This window comes from Diabrotica virgifera, chromosome 4 (assembly GCF_917563875.1).
Source record: "Diabrotica virgifera virgifera chromosome 4, PGI_DIABVI_V3a".
Classification (NCBI taxonomy): domain Eukaryota; kingdom Metazoa; phylum Arthropoda; class Insecta; order Coleoptera; family Chrysomelidae; genus Diabrotica; species Diabrotica virgifera.
The window spans coordinates 174,108,005-174,126,038 of record NC_065446.1 but is presented as its reverse complement, the minus strand read 5'-3'; the positions used below and the strand labels follow the sequence as shown (position 1 = coordinate 174,126,038).

General features: G+C 32.9%; 1 protein-coding gene across 1 annotated transcript in view; it reads left to right on the top strand.

Annotated features, from left to right (window-relative positions):
- The window catches only part of LOC114330371 (uncharacterized), a 170,858-nt gene that overhangs the window by 36,771 nt on the left and 116,053 nt on the right, over positions 1 to 18,034 (top strand). Inside the window, exon 4 of the mRNA XM_050649798.1 lies at positions 597 to 814. Coding sequence (XP_050505755.1) covers positions 597 to 814 — 218 coding nt within the window. The remainder of the gene's footprint in view (positions 1 to 596; positions 815 to 18,034) is intronic.

Here is an 18,034-nt window from a genome sequence, read left to right as displayed (position 1 = left end):
AACAATAATAAATAAAATTAAACAAGATGCTATATATATCTTCCACCATCTCTACATAACCTAACTTTTCTTGTTAAGTTGACCATAGAGTTATATATTAGCATAGAGAGAGTATCATTCAGAGCGAAGTGACGACACCATCTTTTTTATTTGGATTAGCTCTGTTTCACTCTTACGCATAGTAAAGTTGCTACAGTTGTCCTCCTCTTCTGTGCCTATATTCACACTGAATGTCATCATAGATTTTCGATACAATGTGTTAGAAAGAGATGCAGCAAACCAGTCCATGAGCTCTTGTCGTCAGGAAGCGCGGAAGGTTGGCTCCCTCTATGTTAATATATACCTCTATGAAGTTGACGTACACTGAAAAGTTGCCGTAAACTGGAAAGTGTATTTATCTGAATTTCGAATAGACATGCACTGTATAGCTATCTCTGTCGTTCAGAGCCACCTATGGTCACAATAATTTTGGATCACACGTTACCATTGCCACAAAATTTCGCCACAGTATAAAGATATTAGATTTTTTACTTCTCCTTTTACACAATGTTTTTGTTTTTAACTTATGTATATTAAACTAGGTAAACTCATTTCAGATTTTTGATAAAGTCGAAGAAGTTATAAGTAAGTCACTACAGCAAGGAAATCATGCGTGTGTTTTGGCTTACGGCCAAAGTTCCACTGGAAAAACTCATACAATGATGGGAGTGCCTGAAGATCCAGGGTTGATTCCAAATTTTTGTAACCGAGTATTTGGATATTTACAAGAAACAGCTATAGGAGAAGAAATTGCCAATATGAAAGTGACTATAAGGTTGGTAATTATGATATAAAATAAAACAACTTTCTGAAATCCAAATTAAAAAGTCAATAATAGCTCTGAACAATTGCCTTGAGCTGCAACCAAACCATTCTCTCAGGTTCTTCAGCCAAGAAATGCGTCTTATTCCTTCCTTCCAATATGTCGTATCTTTCGCTTCTCATCATCTTTCAATAGTGCAGTCATTGAAACGTAAAATAGGTTTTTACCTCCGACATTTTTTACTATGAACTGATTTACATGAGATTTTGGAATTAGGCTTATCTTACCCTTAACTTCAAAAGTGATATTGACCCGAACTCCGTTTTCACCCTGGTGGTGGTTGCCACCCCTTTTTTTCGGTGGTGGATTTTTTTTAAATAACCTCAGATATCGATAGAATACCCAATTTTAAGCAAAAAATGTTGTATAAAGTTTTTTCAAAAACCTAATACTTTTCAAGTTATTGGCAATTGAAAATTCGGAATTTTCTCACGATTTTCAACAGTTTTTGCAAATATCTCCAAAAATATGCATTTTAACGATAATATTATACTGAACAAAATTGTAGCAGGTAAAAAAATGAACAAATTGTTTATTTAAAAAGTGTTCTTAGTGCAATATTAAGCGAGATATTGAAGATCAAAGCCGTTTTTTATTTTGTGTGAAATTTAATCGATGTATTCAGTGCCATCTAGCGGAGATCGAATAAATTTTATGCATTCTAATGAAAAAGGACTTTATAGTGCTTAAAGTAAGCTGTAAAGTGAGCACTGTTAAAAGTTATTTGTACGTAAAATGAGAGCTGTAATGAAAAAAAGAGGAACATCTAATGGTTTTTTTTAAATCAATGGATTTCATAAGTGCCATTTCCACAAAAATTAAAATAATCGTTTTCCGTCTAGAATCAAAATCATTCCTACAACGTTTTTCATTATAATATGTAGTGAAAAACCTTTTATTTTGGAACGATGAAGGGTCAAAGGGCTCGAGAGAGACTGTGGTTGCGCTACCGCGCAACTCTCTTTGATCAATCATATCTTCGTCAATATTTGTGTGATAGGAAAAGCAAATGAATCAAAATGTTTGTCAAAAAAGTACCTATTTTTTTATTATTACACTTTTTTACGTATCTTTCATTATTTTTGAGATATTATGAAAAGAAGGTGTTTTTCTTTTAATTCGAAACATTTTTTTTATAAAATCGTGATTTTTTAAAAAAATATATGTTCCAAAGCAGCGAAACTGCTGCAATCCATCAATCTCTTTAAATTAAAGTTGATTCTAGACGGAATACGATTAATTTTAATTTTGGTGGAAATGGCACTTATGAAATCCATTGATTTAAAAAAAACATTAGATGTTCCTCTTTTTTTCATAACAGTTCACTCATTTTACGTACAAAAGACTTTTAACAGTACTCATTTTAAAGCTTATTTTAAGCACTATAAAATGCTTTCTCATTAGCATGCATAAAATTTATTCGCTCTCCGCTAGATGACATTGAATACATCGATTAAATTTCACACAAAATAAAAAACGGCTTTGATCTTCAATATCTCGCTTAATATTGCACTTAGAACACTCTTTAAAAAAACAGTTTGTTCATTTTTTTACCTACTACAATTTTGTTTAGTATAATATTATCGTTAAAATACATATTTTTGGAGATATTTGCAAAAGACTGTTGAAAATCTTGAGAAAACTCCGAATTTTCAATTGCCAATAACTTGAAAAGTATTGGGTTTTTGAAAGAACTTTATACAACATTTTTTGCTTAAAAATAAGGTCTTCTATCGATATCTGAGGTTATTTTGAAAGAAATATTTTCCAACACCGAAAAGGGGTGGCAACCACCCCCAGAGTGAAAACGGAATTCGGGTCAATATCACTTTTGAAGTTAACGGTAGGATAAGCCGAATTCCAAAATTTCTTATAAATCGGTTCATAGTAAAAAATTTCTGAGCTAAAAAGCTTCAATGACTGCAGATGGCTATTCAGAAATTAAAATTGACATGTTTTAAATTTTTTTTTGCCCAGTCGTTAATATCCCGATCGACATGTCCTGGTGCAAAACTTAAAAGTGCCATACGATGTGCTCTCGTTAACAGTGGAGCAGTAGCAGAAATTCTGGCTCTGATTCCAAATTCCCTTAATCTATTTCTAACCGAATTAGCACTTTACAAACCGAACATTACGGGCCAGGGGCTGTGGAAAGATCATTTCGCAGTTGTCTAGCTTTAACATGATGGGTACGCAAAGTCTGCAGATGTAAATAACGTTCATCCATAGGCGTAACCAGGGGGGGTTTTGGGTTATAACCCCCCCCCCATTTGGATGTACTTTGAGTTCTATATGCTTAACACCATTACTATTCCATACCCCCCAGAGACCATCAAGTAGTTGTAACCCCCCTTAGGATCATCCTGGTTACACCTCTGCGTTCATCAGCGGGGTTAGTGCACCTGGGAAGTCCTGGAACTGGTTTTCTTGTGTATCCTCCACTTTCCACTTGATTCCCATAACATCAGTAAGATATTGCTGCGATCGTCCACCTCCAAGTCAAGCTACAATTTGGGTTATGGCTTGTTCTGACGTTATATTATTATTTATTTTTTGTAAGATTGCACCTGCTCATTAAAAACTCAAGCAGACATAGTGCACAGATCAAATTCTCGAACACAAATATCCAAAACAAATATTCTGTTTGAACAACGTTTTGTATACTGTTTTTTTTTTCTGCAAAAAAACGCTTTAACTTGAAATGTTATGGGTTTGTAGACGCCTAAAGAAAACGATAGATGAGTATTATAGGCCTGGATCCCGCGTACCAAAAAAAGTTGATTAATAGCAAGCTGAAAATTTGTTACTAGCTTAACGATGCCTAGTCAGACAAACTTTGATGTATGGGAACACTGAAACAGGAGAAGTTTTAATTGTGGAACGTGTCATCCTGACAAGTTTCTGATTATGAAAACAAGCAGTAGTGCAACAAGCAGTATATGTGAAACAATTGTGCATTTAACGATAGAAGTATATAATTTGGACCACATATACTACACATATAAAGGTTCAAATTTAGATATGAGGGCATCTCAGAACTTGCTTTTACAAAAATTGCGGGCATTCAAAATGGCGACTATATACACCGTGTAACGAAAATACAGGTCATAAATTAAATCACATATTCTGAGACCAAAAATAGTTCGAATGAACCTAATTTACCTTAATACAAATATGCACATAAAAAAAGTTACAGCCCTTTGAAGTTACAAAATGAAAATCGATTTTTTCGAATTTATCGAAAACTATTAGAGATTTTTTATTGAAAATGGACATGTGGCATTCTTATGGCAGGAAAATCTTAAAAAAAAAATATAGTGAAATTTCTGCATCCCATAAAAATTTTAGGGGGTTTTGTTCCCTTAAACCCCCCCCAAACTTTTGTGTACGTTCCAATTAAATTATTATTGTGGTACCATTAGTTAAATTCAATATTTCTAAAACTTTTTTGCCCCTTAGTATTTTTTCGACAAGGCAGTTTTTATCGAGTTGCGGCTTCTTTTTTAATATGTTTACATAAAAATTTTATGGGGGTTTTGTTCCTTTAAACCCCCCAAATGTTTGTGTATGTTCCAATTAACCTTTAACTGCGGTACCATTAGTTAAACACAGTGTTTTTAAAACATTTTTGCCTCTTTGTATTTTTTCGAGAAGGCACTTTTTATCGAGATGTGACTTCTTTTTTAATATGGTTCAAAATATACCTAAAAAGGTAAATCATAAATAAATTGTCATATTATTACCAAGTCTCCATAATCGTACTTAGCCATATACAAATATGTGGTGGATTTGACAAAATATTCAAAATATCTCGATAAAAACTGACTTTTCGAAAAAGTACTAAGAGGCAAAAAAGTTTTTAAAATAGTGTTTTTAACTAATGGTACTACAATAATAATTAAATTGGAACGTACACAAAAGTTTGGGGGGGTTTAAAGGAACAAAACCCCCATAAAATTTTTATGGGGTGTCCAAATTTCACTATAATTTTTTCTTGAGATACTACTACCATAAGAATGCCACATGTGTATTTTCAATAAAAGATCTCTAATAGTTTTCGATATATTGAAAAAAATCGATTTTCATTTTGTAACTTCAAAGGGCTGTAACTTTTTTTATGTGCACATTTGTACTAAGGTAAGTTACGTTCAATCGAACTATTTTTGGTCCCAGAATCTGCGATTAAATTTATGACCTGTATTTTTGTTACACCCTGTATAATATGTGACTAATAGCACGATAACTTTTGAACAAGACGTCAGATTTCAAACAAAATTTGGTATATAGATTCTTTTTTTTATGTATAAGATCGAGGTATTGAACCGGGAGAATTGGTTTACCAAAAGTTGTGTTTTCCTGGTTTTTATGTAAAAATATGTTGTTTTTTTTAAATTATTTCACCCTGTATGTAGGTACTAATTTTAAAAAAAGTTAATACCACCATTGAAAAGAGCGTAAAAATATTTTTTAGAAAATATTTTGAAATTTTTAGGTATATTAATTACCATTTAATAAATGCATAACGTATCTTCACATGTTACCTATGTGCGGCAGATACCACAGTTACATATACTACACATATAAAGGTTCAAATTTAGATATGAGGACATTTAAGTTTTTGTTCCTTTTACAAAAATGGCGGGCATTCAAAATAGCGACTATACATATGTGACTAATAGCACGAAAACTTTTGAACAAGACGTCAGATTTCAACCAAATGTGATGCATAGGTTCCTTTTTTAATGAATAAGATCGAGGTCTTGAACTGAAAGAATCGGTTTACCAGAAGTTGTGTTTTTACTGTTTTATTTATGTAAAAATATATTGTTTATTTTTCAATTCTGTCGCCCTGTATATATAAATTTTTAATAGTTATTTATGATATAAGTGTTAAAAGTACACGTTTAAGGCACGCATGTGAAAGTTTGCAGAATGAGCGATAGCGAGTTCTGCAATTCACACGAGTTCCTTAAAAATGTACTTTTTAACACGCATATCATACAATATTTTTTCTACAAACGTAATTACAGGACAATATCTACAAAAACTTTTACTCGAACTTGACTGACATTCCATTTTTATATTTTTTTGACATTACATCAAAATTGTTTATACGGTCAATACGAATTGCAGTGCCATAAAAATTTTAAAGCACTAGTGCCTTAAAGTAACATTTTTAACGCTCGTATGGAGTGCTAAAAATTGCATTTTTAACACGGTTGTAGAAAAAATTATTTAAAATATTTTTTGTGTGTAAAAATATTTTTTAGAAAATTCCACACCTGTAATTTTGAACCAATCAAAATACGTTATTTTGACAGATCACCATGGCAACGGAGGTATTTTATCGGAAATTTTTTGCTCGTGGGGTACCCAACAGCGAATTATAGTGGAAATTTTTTGACGTTTACAATAACAGAACATTTTTGACAGACTGGTTTTTATTTGTTTACATAATTTAGTTTTGATTCATTTTCAATCACTTGTAGTTACTCAAAACTTATGTAAAATTGAAGAACATACTATTTTCTATCTTGAAATGGTATTCCCATGCAACTACAATGAGTAGAAATTACGAATTTGAAAGCCTAAATAATTGCTGACAAAGCTATGGCGCGCTATTAATCTGTTCATGCAGCTTTGGATTTTCAAATGCAAATTTGGTGTGGAATTTTCTTACCGAATACCACGCGAAGTCAAATTAATATCCGGAAATTTTTTTTTGATCATGAATATTTTTAGAAAATTTCCCTCGTCTGTGACTCGGGAAATTTTCAAAATATTCATGATCTCAAAAAAATTTCCGGAAATAATTTGACCTCTAGTGGTATTACTAGTGAAAATATTTTGAACTTTATAGTTATGTTAATTACCATTTAATAAGTGCATAACGTATGTTCACATGTACCTATGGGCGGCAGATTCATTTTGAATGCTCGCCATTTTTGTAAAAGACAAAATCTGAGGTGGCCTCATATCTAAATTTGAATCTTTGTACAGTTGAGTCCGCAAGTCTTTACCCGTGCGTCATTAATACCTGGCGAGATAAAACCATAGATATATCAGAATAGATTAGGCCAGTTCGAAAAATAGCGTAACGCGGAACAGTTCTGGTCGGTGGTCTATCTATCTCTCTCTACCGGCGCTTAGCTTTCTCTCTCTAGCATATGATGGCCGCCGCCTGTGTGTTACTGTCGTTCCGTTATTCCCACCTCTTGGTAGATACGCTCACACTCGCACGACAGACAAAGATAGCTAGACCACCGTACTTGATATCGGCGTTACACCCCGATGCATTGAGTGGCATATGACTAGCCTGATCTATTTTCTTTACATATCTCTGGATAAAAGATAAAACACATACTTTTTATTTAGCATCATTCTCTTCCACGCCTGAAAGTAATGACAAACCAGCTGCCGCCTGTTATTAAGTAAAGACACATGTTATTTTTATGAACGATTTAGACTCAGTGCATTGAAAAGAGATAGGTACAAAGAAAGACGATTGGGGATGTCTTCACATATTTTAAGTACAATTTCTGACGTTTTGGTTTGTTTACTTTTGTGGCTGTCAGTTTGTTGAATTTTTTGCTGATATTGCGTCGAATTTTTGCATTTTGAAGTTTTTTATGGTATACAAATAGTTGTTTTCACAACTAATTTTATATTGGAGTTAGAAATTTTGTAACAAGATTATGTTATTTTACGATAAATTTTGACAACGTACAAAGCTAACCTCATTGTTGACACAGTTGAATGCTTGTGTTTAAGGTTACGCCAAAGTGAATAAAATAACAAAAAAAATATGTTATCGAATTTTTTTATAAATTGTTTATTTATTTATTAATCAATGATAATAAAATAATTTATTAAGCTACTTCAAATGTAGCTGTAATTATGCACCAAAATTTTAAAGCAAAACTTAAATTTGACATTCCATTTATTTGATAACGTCAAATTTTATACTATAACCCGTGATCGGAATAATATCCACGTGCCGTTGCGTTTAGTAAATTTCCGACTTACACGGGTAAAGACTCGCGGACTCAACTGTATGTGTAGTATGTGTGGTCCAAATTATATGCTTCTACCATTAAATTCACAATAATTCTTATTTTCACGAATCTGCCGCACATAGGTACCTACATGTAAAGATACGTTATGCATTTATTAAATGGTAATAAATATAACTAAAGAGTTCAAAATATTTCCTAATAAATATTTTTATGCTCTTTTCAACGCCGATATTACCTTTTTGAAAAATTAATATATACAGGGAGAAAGAATTGAAAAGATAAACAACATATTTTTATAAAAAAAAATCAGGAAAAACACAACTTCTGAAGAGCTTAAACTTATGCATCAAAAAAAGAACCCATATACCAAATTCGGTTGAAGTCGGACTTTTCGTTTAAAAGTTATCGTGCTATTAGTCATCAGTATCTGTATCTTCGCCATTTTGAACGCCCGCCATTTTTGTAAAAGGTAAAACTGAGATGGCCTCATATCTAATTTTGAACCTTTATGTGTGTATGTAGTATATGTGGTCCAAATTATATGCTTCTGTCATTAAATGCACAATTCATATAATATTTGCACGACTCTGCCGCACTACAGGTTGTTTTTAAGTTTATTCAATCGCAAACTTTATATACAGTTGAGTCCGCGAATCTTTACCCGTGCGTCATCATTTAAAGCATACGAAATAAGTCGATGATAAGTCGGAAATTGAAATTTACTAAACGCAAGAGCAAGTGACAGTAAGTGACTTGCTGTTGCGTTTAGTAAATTTAAATTTCCGACTTATCATCGACTTATTTCGTATGCTTTAAATGATGACGCACGGGTAAAGATTTGTGGACTCAACTGTAATATTAAAAAAATATTTGTCCGATAAACATGTTGGTCATTTTAATAAGTCCGACACGTAGAACATGTCAAATGACAGGAATTATTTTGGTGGTAAATAGCAGTCTGATTTTTGCATAAGAGTTTAATGAAAGGGTAACAAATCAATTGGAAGTTCTGTCCTACAAAATACATGGGACGTTTTCGTAGTCTGACGTTCGAAACCTGTAAGCTGTTCCACAATTAAAACTTCCCCTGTTCCAATATTCCCGTACATCAAGGTTTATCCGACTAGACACCGTTAAGCATTTAACACATTTTCTGCTTGCTATTAATAAACTTTTTTTTGGTACGCGGGATCCAGGCCTATTATAACATTCTGCAAAGAATTAAAAATTATTTTTAAACTTTTTTCTGTTTCAAAAATTATAATATACTTTTTGTGAATAGTGTAGTTTGAAGTTTAGTTTCAAATTGCTAGTAGGTGCTGCTACTATTACTAATCTTGCATGTGTAGCGTTTGTAGGTATACATTCCAAATTACGCCATCTCTAAATTTGAAATATACTTAAGTAACTCAATTTCTGGTTTAGCTATATGTAGAGATTTGTCATTTTGATAACAAATCCTAATTCAGCGTGTATTAATATCTCCATCTAGCATCATCATCATCATTATTACACGTTATCTATACAAAACACTAGTTGTTTTCACACATGCAAGGGCGCTCAACAAAATCCTAAAATTCTGATTGTTTATCGACCCGCGACACGAAATTTCTTCAGATCACAGCAATTTCTGTCTAACCCTGAAAATGAATCAATTATTTAGAATTGCTAAAGTTTTATGAAAGTTTTATTTTTCATTACTAAGTTTGTACAAAGTTTAAAATAAGAGGGAACATCTAAAAAGTATACATTGTTCAAAAGCAGTAGAGATATAGGCTATCCCGTAGACATTTTCAATAAAATATGAATTCTTATTTACAAATAAATAAAGCAAATTAAGACGTAATCAAGTGTAGAAAATAAACTACTTGAGCCTATTTCTGCCTAAATACGTATTTACATAATATTTTTTTATTTAGCTTAATGCCTCGACAGTAATGGCCATTGGCATGGTACACTGGATTTTTCCAATAAGGTACCTATTGTAATGTGTAGTGTGTGTGTGTTGAGTAAATGTCTTGTTACTTAGCAAAGTCGACGTCATTGTTTTTACAAAGAGACGATCATTGTATCCGAACGTGCGGATTAAGAGGTAAATGGTTCTATCTCAATTAAAGGATTTTAATGTGTACATAGAGATTATTGTGGATAGGTATATATCAGATTCCTTCTTCTTCTTCTTCTTCTTTCTGTGTAGACATGTTTCAGTCTGTTTTTTCAATGTGCCTGGAGTAATTTGTCGTTCAATCGTTTTCTTGTTCTTTCCACTGATCGTTTTCTATTGGGGAACCATCTCTCGACATCTGTAACATTTGTTGTCATTTGACCTATGTAGTCGTTCCATTCTACTCTTCTGTTTCCTACCCAGCTAATGTTCTCCACCTTGCATCTCCGTCGCACATCTGTACTTCTAGCTCTATTCCGTAGTGTCTAACCATCGATTTTTCGAAGGGTTTTCATCTCTGCTGTTTCTATTCTGCGTTCCGCAGTCACTTTGCAGTGTGGGCAGCATACCCCAATATAAAACTTATGGAACCTTGCAGCTCAGTGTTGCCGGTTTTAAGCAGACGAACTTAAAGTCCGTCTAAATAGAATATTCCAGAAGTCCAAAACATCTTGATTTGAAAATCTGTGGGTTTTATTATTTTTAAATAATTCATAGGGTACTATGAAAGATATTTATACGATATTAAAGATATATCATTTGAATATTAATTATAATTAGCCTGTGATTAATATTATATTTAATAGTTATTTGTGATATAAGTGTTAAAAGTACAATTTTAAGGCACGCATGTGAAAGTTTGCAGAATGAGCGAAGCGAATTCTGCAATTCACATTAGTGCCTTAAAAATGTACTTTTTAATACGTGTACTTTGTACGCACATAAGAAGTTATACTTCTATTATAAATATCATTTCAACGAAATAAATATACTTTCAACAGTTTATTTGTATTTAAAGATTAAACTAATTTCTACTTACTACTTTGAAAAATTTTTGTTAAAACAATACTAAAAATAAAAAAAAAGTTAGATAACACACGGATTCGAACCAGGGACCTCTCGATCTCCGGTCGAACGCGCTACCACCGAGCTAAAATCCCTTTGCTTTGACAGCTTACAAGATTTCTCATACATACTGACAAATTTAATAGACCAAGTGAGGTATAAAATACTTTAAAATTTATTTAATATAAATATTAACATCTCTTGGCAACACTGTTCTTCATAAGAGTCTGTACTGAAAGGTGACCGTGGAACGCAGTATAGCATTATTTTTTTCTCTTTGTGTCGTCGTGTTTCTGTTAGACAAGGCGAAAACGGCGGGTTCGTTGGAAAAAATATTCCCATGAGATTTTTTTGAATAATCACATTTGTAATACACCCCAGAATAAGGTTCAAAAAGTCGCCCACGCGAAAAGTGGTCCAAATTTTTTTTAACAATTTTTTTTTAATCAAATTGCAAAAATTATTATTTTTGATCCGGACGTTTTTTTAGGTTTTTTAGATCATTCTGGACAAAAAATATCTCTTGTAATTTTTCTCTAAAGTGGATGGTTTATGAGTTATAAGCAATTTAAAATTTGAAAAACGCGAAAATGGCCATTTTTAAGACTTAATAACTCGGTTAAAAATTATTATTATGAAAGTCATAAAGTGACTAAATCAAAGTTTAAAGCCCCCCCGAAATTTGTGTCATTAATTTATTACTAAGCTGTTATTTTTAATTATTAACAATATGCCGTAAGATCGTATTGACGCGGCTGTAAATGTGAGTGCGAGTAAGATGCCCCATTCGACTGCCGAAATGGCATCTCTCTAGCACTCACCAGAGACTTCCGCCTAATACGTGCATGCGCTCATTATTATTACTTAAAAATAACAGCTTAGTAATAAAATAATAACAAAAATTTCTTCAGGATCTTGTAAGGGGGCGGGCTTTAAACTTTGATTTAGTCACTTTCTGACTTTCATAATAATAACTTTTAACCAATTTATTAAGCCTTGAAAATCGCCATTTTTCGTTTTTTTCCATTTTAAATTGTTTATAACTCGAAAACGATCAACTTTAGAGAAAAATTAGAAGAGACCTTTTTTGTCCAAATGGTCCAAAACACTTAGCAAAAATTTTTACAGACCAAAAATATTGATTTTTGCAATTTGATTTAAAAAAATTGTTAAAAAAAATTTGGACCACTTTTCACGTGGGCGACTTCTTGAACCCTATTCTTGGATGTCTCACGAATGTAATTATGCAAAAAAATCTCATGGGAATATTTTTTCTAACGAACCCGCCGTTTTCGCCTTGTCTATGTCGCGTATTTCATTATTGGTCTGATGACTGTTTTGTAAATTCTGCCTTTCATTTCTTTTCAGATATTTTTAGTTCTCCAAATTGTTTCATTCAGGCTCTGAATGCGGCTAATCTGCGGCTCTGTTGGCTCTATTCACTTGATCTTCCACTTCTGTTTCGAGATTTCCTTAGCTATATAGTGTGACGCCTAGATATTTAATCTCCAATACTTGTCCTATTATATATGACCTTCGAGCTCTAATTTACATCGTAATAGATTTGCAGTTATAACCATGCATTTTATCTTTTTTGGGGAAATTAACATGTTACATGTTTTCTGGCTGTTACATTAAATTGGTGCAGCATACGTTATTAATTATCTTCACTTTGAGAGATTAGCAAGAGATTAGTATGTATTACATCGTTTGTATAACAGATTATGTTAACTTGTTTCTACTGTTTTTCCCCATTTGGTATCCTTTTGATTATACTTTTTTTATTATTATTTTTTAATCCACAAACCTTCTACTTTTGCTTTTATTGTGTTGTTTTGGTAGATATTTTCGATCGTTTTAGTCAGATATTGTCCTCGGTACTTCAGGAGTTCATTCGATATTCTGTTCTCTCCTCGTCATTTTTGTATTTTTTAATTGCCTTACGTCTCCCTCCTCAATATTTATTTCTTTTTTTGTCATCACTTCAGGTATTGGTGGTTCATTATGGTCATATTTAGCAAATAGAGATGGAAAGTAGTCTGTCCATGTTTCCTTCTTAATATGTTTCGTTTTTTTAGTTCGTTCATCTCTTTTGTTTGTCCTCTGATCATTCTCCATATTATTTTTGTGTTCCGTAGAAGTCGTATTCCATCTTTTTGAGAAGCTCTGCCAATGTTTCCGTTTTATTTGTTTGACTAAAGCATTCATTTCGTTTCTGATTATTTCTAACTACAGTTAATTATAGTTAGAACAAAATTAGATCGGGCAGCCCTTGTTTTTTGTAATTATTAACGTGCTAAATTACATATCCAATAATTTTTATCCATTAAACAGATAGGTGAAGGTCGACCTTATATCGGATCCTCTACTAACTATTCTTGTTGTTGTTATACAAGCTCTTAATCACATTTAACGTTTTGTCCTCTACACCTTTTTTTATTCAGTATTTCTCACAATTTATTCTTCTTCGCCCTATCAAAAGCCTTCTCCAAATCTATAAATGCCAGTGACACTATCTGGTTTTGTTGGTTAACTTTTTCTATTATTTGCTTCAGTGTGAATACGTGGTCCTGGGTGTTTCTTCCTTTACGGAATCCACTTTGCGCTTCGTGCAGCGAATTTTCAATTTTCTTATACAGCCGCCTCTCAATTATTTTTTCGAAGGCTTTCATAGACGTGCATAGTATAGAAATTCCTCTATAATTACTGCAACATTTCTTGTCTCCTTTCTTGTAAATGGGCAAAATCAGCGCCATTTCCCAATCTTTCGGAATTATCCCTGTCTTTCATATTTCATTAAAAATCTCCAGAAGTACTTCATTTCCTTTATCTCACATGTGCTTCAGCATTTCGTTCGTTATTCTATCGAACCCAGGCGAATTTCCTTTTTTTAGCCATTTGATAGCATCCTCTAACTCTTCTAATTTTATCTCATCTGTTTCTACCTGTTGCAGTATGTTTCCTACTTCCTCCTCCGCTATATCTGTATGCGTTGTATCCAGAAATTCTTGAAAATATTCTTTCCATCTGCTCATTATTTCTTTGTTTTCGGTTAACACGTTTCCTTCTGAATCTCTAATATATGTATTTGTTTCTTTTGTATCTTGCCTGAACGATTTAAGGATTTTATAAAACAGTTTCTGGTTTTTCTGTTAAGTTGTTCCGTTCCATTCGATCAAGTCTTGACACTTCCATATTTATAAACAACAAAGGATAATCATTTTTTAATAAAACAAATGTTAACAATTTTTTTTTTCTAAGAATGAATTTTCGTTATACCATTTCGTTACTTCTACCACCTAAAATTAATATAGTCCTTGACAGAGAAAGTTACAAAATTATATTATTATTTGTAGACTTTGAGACAGCATTTGATCTAGTCCAGAATATCTCCTTGTGTGTGTGGAAAGATAATGGCATGGAATCAAGTCCATTTGCCACAGAAAGTTGTAAAAGGAACTTTTCTTATAGAGTAACTACAGAGTTGTGGGTTATGCCGTTTAAAGAATATCTCCTTGTTAAGAGCTTTTACAGTGTGAATACTAAGTATAGCTATGAAGAAATTGTAAAAGTAATAACTATGAAAAACAGTAATTGGGAAAATATTGGAATCAATATAAATTGGGAATTTCTGAACAAATTGAAAATGAACTTTTAAAACCCAATACACGACCAACCTTGAACTGGCCAAAAACATTTCAAATAATGGCACGTAAATTGAACAACTGGACACATATAGGTAAACACCTGAACCTGGACCACGAAATTAAATTAGGAAGAGACAATCAAATAACAGAGTTAAACAAGAGAATAGGATTAACATGAGCAGATTACGGGAAATTGAGGAAAGTCTTTAGTGATCAGATATTCCCATGCGCTTAAAATGGAAGGTCTTACCAAAAAAGTCTTCTTATCCTTCTTCTTCTTCTTCTTCTTCTTCCTCTTTATAAGCAATGCTGCTTGTTTATTGGCGGATTGATACCTCTATGGAAGGTTGTCACTCCATCTTTTGCGCGGTCAGCCGATACTTCTTCTACCGATTGGTGATTTATATCTTGCTATTTTGATCACACGTGTCTCCCCTATTCTGGTTATGTGATTGTTCCATTCTTCTTTTCTATTTAGTGTCCATTCGTTTATACACTGTACATTACATTGTCTTCTGATATATTCACTCCTTTTTCGATCTCTCAGTGTATTTCCTGTAATTCTTCTCAGTACTTTCATCTCTGCCGTTTCCAGTAATCTTTTTGTTGTGGCTGTATCGGGTCTTGTTGCTGATGCATATGTCATTATTGGTCTTACGCTGGCTTTACTCTTGACTTCATCTCAGTGTTAATATGTCGGTTTCGCCATATAGTGTTATTAAGGCATCCTGTCAGTCTGTGTGCTTTTTGTACTTGATTTCTCACTTCTTTGTGCAGGTCTCCGTAACTTGACAATGTAATTATAAGTATATTAGTTCCATTACTTGTTCAATACTGACATCATCAATCTCTATTTTAAATCTGATTGGTTCTTTACTGATTACTATTGTAGGTTGATTTTCTGAGATGAAATTGTCATATTCAATTCTTTTGCTCTTATGTTAAATCTGTTGACTAATCTTTATCTTGGGCTATCAATATTGCGTCGTCTGTGTAGCATAGTATTTTTACTTCTTTATTTCCCATTCTATATCCTCTTCCTTTGTTGACGTTTTTGATTATTTTTTCCATGATTAAATTGAATAGCATAGGACTCAATGAGTCTCCCTGTCTTATTCCGCTGCCTATATCTATAAATTCTGTAAGTTGTCCATCTATTCTGACTTCCATTTTGTTGTTTTGGTAGATGTTCTCAATAGTTTTTATGATATCTAGACGGACTTCTCTATTATACAGAAGATTGATTACATCTTTGAGTCTTACTTCACCTATTCATCCATTCCGACATAACGAGCGATCAACAATTATTGGGATCAAAGCTAGCCGTGCAAAAAATTACGTATGTCTTGTTTTAATCTGAATTTATATCATTGCTTTATCAATTAATTTTGATTAACATTATAAAACATAAAAATCAGTTAAAACCTTTAACACAGAACTTTAATCAAAAATAAAAAGAATTGACAAAATTATTAGTAACAATAATAAATGAAATCAAACAAGATATGTCCACCACCAACATCTCTACACAACCTAACTTTTCTTGTTAAGTTGACGTACACTGTAAAGTTGACGTAAACTGGAAAGTATATCTGAATTAAGAATAGACATGCACTGTAAGCTATCTCTGTCGTTCAGAGCCACCTATGGTGACAATAATTTTGGATCACACGTTATCTCTCCCACTAAAAATACGGTTGCTAAAATGCTATGTGTTTCCAGTATTGCTGTATGGCGCAGAGGCATGGACACTAACGGAAACATTAATGAGGAAGCTGGAGGTATTCGAAATGTGGATGTATCGACGTATCCTCAAAATATCCTGGACGACTCACACCACCAACGTAGAGGTATTGCGCCGAATGGGAAAACCAACAGAAATATCTTTCACAATTAAGAAACGGAAACTTGAATACCTCGGTCATATTATGAGACATGATATATATCATATACTCCAACTGATAATACAGGGTAAAATAGAAAGCAAACGCGGACCCGGAAGAAGAAGACACTCATAGCTACAAAACTTACGTCAATGATTTGGACTAACATTGATCAAGATACTCAGAAACGCCGCAGACAAAATTAAAATTACTATGATGATGGCCAACGTCCGCAACGGACAAGGCACGTAAAGAAGAAACCTTACTCTGTTAAATGCTTTCTTTAAGTCAATATGACGAATATTACATCTGTCACAATCTTCTAGTACGGAAACCCTGTTGTTCATCTGTTAAACTTATCCTCTGATTCATTAGGTCGTGTAAAATTTTAGTTGTAAGTTTTAGGGTAGTATTTAACAAGTTGATACCTCTGTAGGTTTCTGGCTGCTTTTTATCTCCTTTTGTGAATAGTAGAATTAGTTCGCTCGTTCTCCATTCTTCCGGTATTCTATTGTGTTTTGTGATTTTGTTAATTAATGTTGTTAATTGTTCTGTCATTGCTGCTCCACAATATTTCAGTGATTCGTTTGGTATTCCATCCTTACCTGCAGATTTTGTGTTCTTCAGCTTTTCGAGTGTTTTTCGAACTTCCTGTTTACTTATATTAACATCTTAATTCGTGGTGATTTCTAGCGTTTCCGGTTCCAGCATCATTTGTTCTTCCTCTCCATATAGCCCATTTAGATAGCCAATCCTTTGTATCCTTTTCTATGTGTTTTGGTTCTATTAGTTCCTTTATCAGAAAAATAATCAATAAAATAAAAGTGGTATAAAGAGCAATGGAGTGGTCAATGTTGAATATATCCCTCAGAGATTTAAACCAAATAGTTAGTTAGTCTGTTTTGGAAAATGGAACTGGACAGACCATGTTGCTAGAGTCAGAGATTGAAGATAGACCAAGAAAATTTTAGAGTCGAGACCTAGACACGATTCTTATCGTAATTGACTACATATTTCAACAAAATGGTCGGACGACATCCAGCACAACTGGATTCAAGGTGCTTAAGATCGGATGCACTTTAATTATATTTACGGGAAGCCTATGTACAGCAAAGGGCTCAAAACGGCTAATGATGATGATGATGATGATGACATACATATCGGCATTGATCGTTTTTGACCTGAGGATGTTTGACAGTGTATTTTAAGTAATTTTTGGTTGAAATAACCTGATCCTAAATTAAGAGTAGAAAACCCTCTGTTAAGAAGAAAATCTTTTCTGAGATGAACCAATAGTTCGACGATGTGTTCTCCACTCAGTTTGTCCACTCAGTTTAACCCGGGAACAGTCGCGCTCTATTCTGTCACGTAATCGGTCGCGCGTTAGATTTTGTCCAACAATACGAATTTAGATGCGAATTTACAACAAATCTTTATGTTATATTATTTTTATTTACTTTTGAAACATTGCATTGAAACTAATGTAGAAAAGATAACATGTTAATTAGCATTTTGTACTATTATTATTTATTTTAAATTCCTCAGTTTCTTTTTAAATTCCTAATTTTTAAAATATTCTCAGTAACAATTTAAAATACTGCTGTTTTCAAAATATA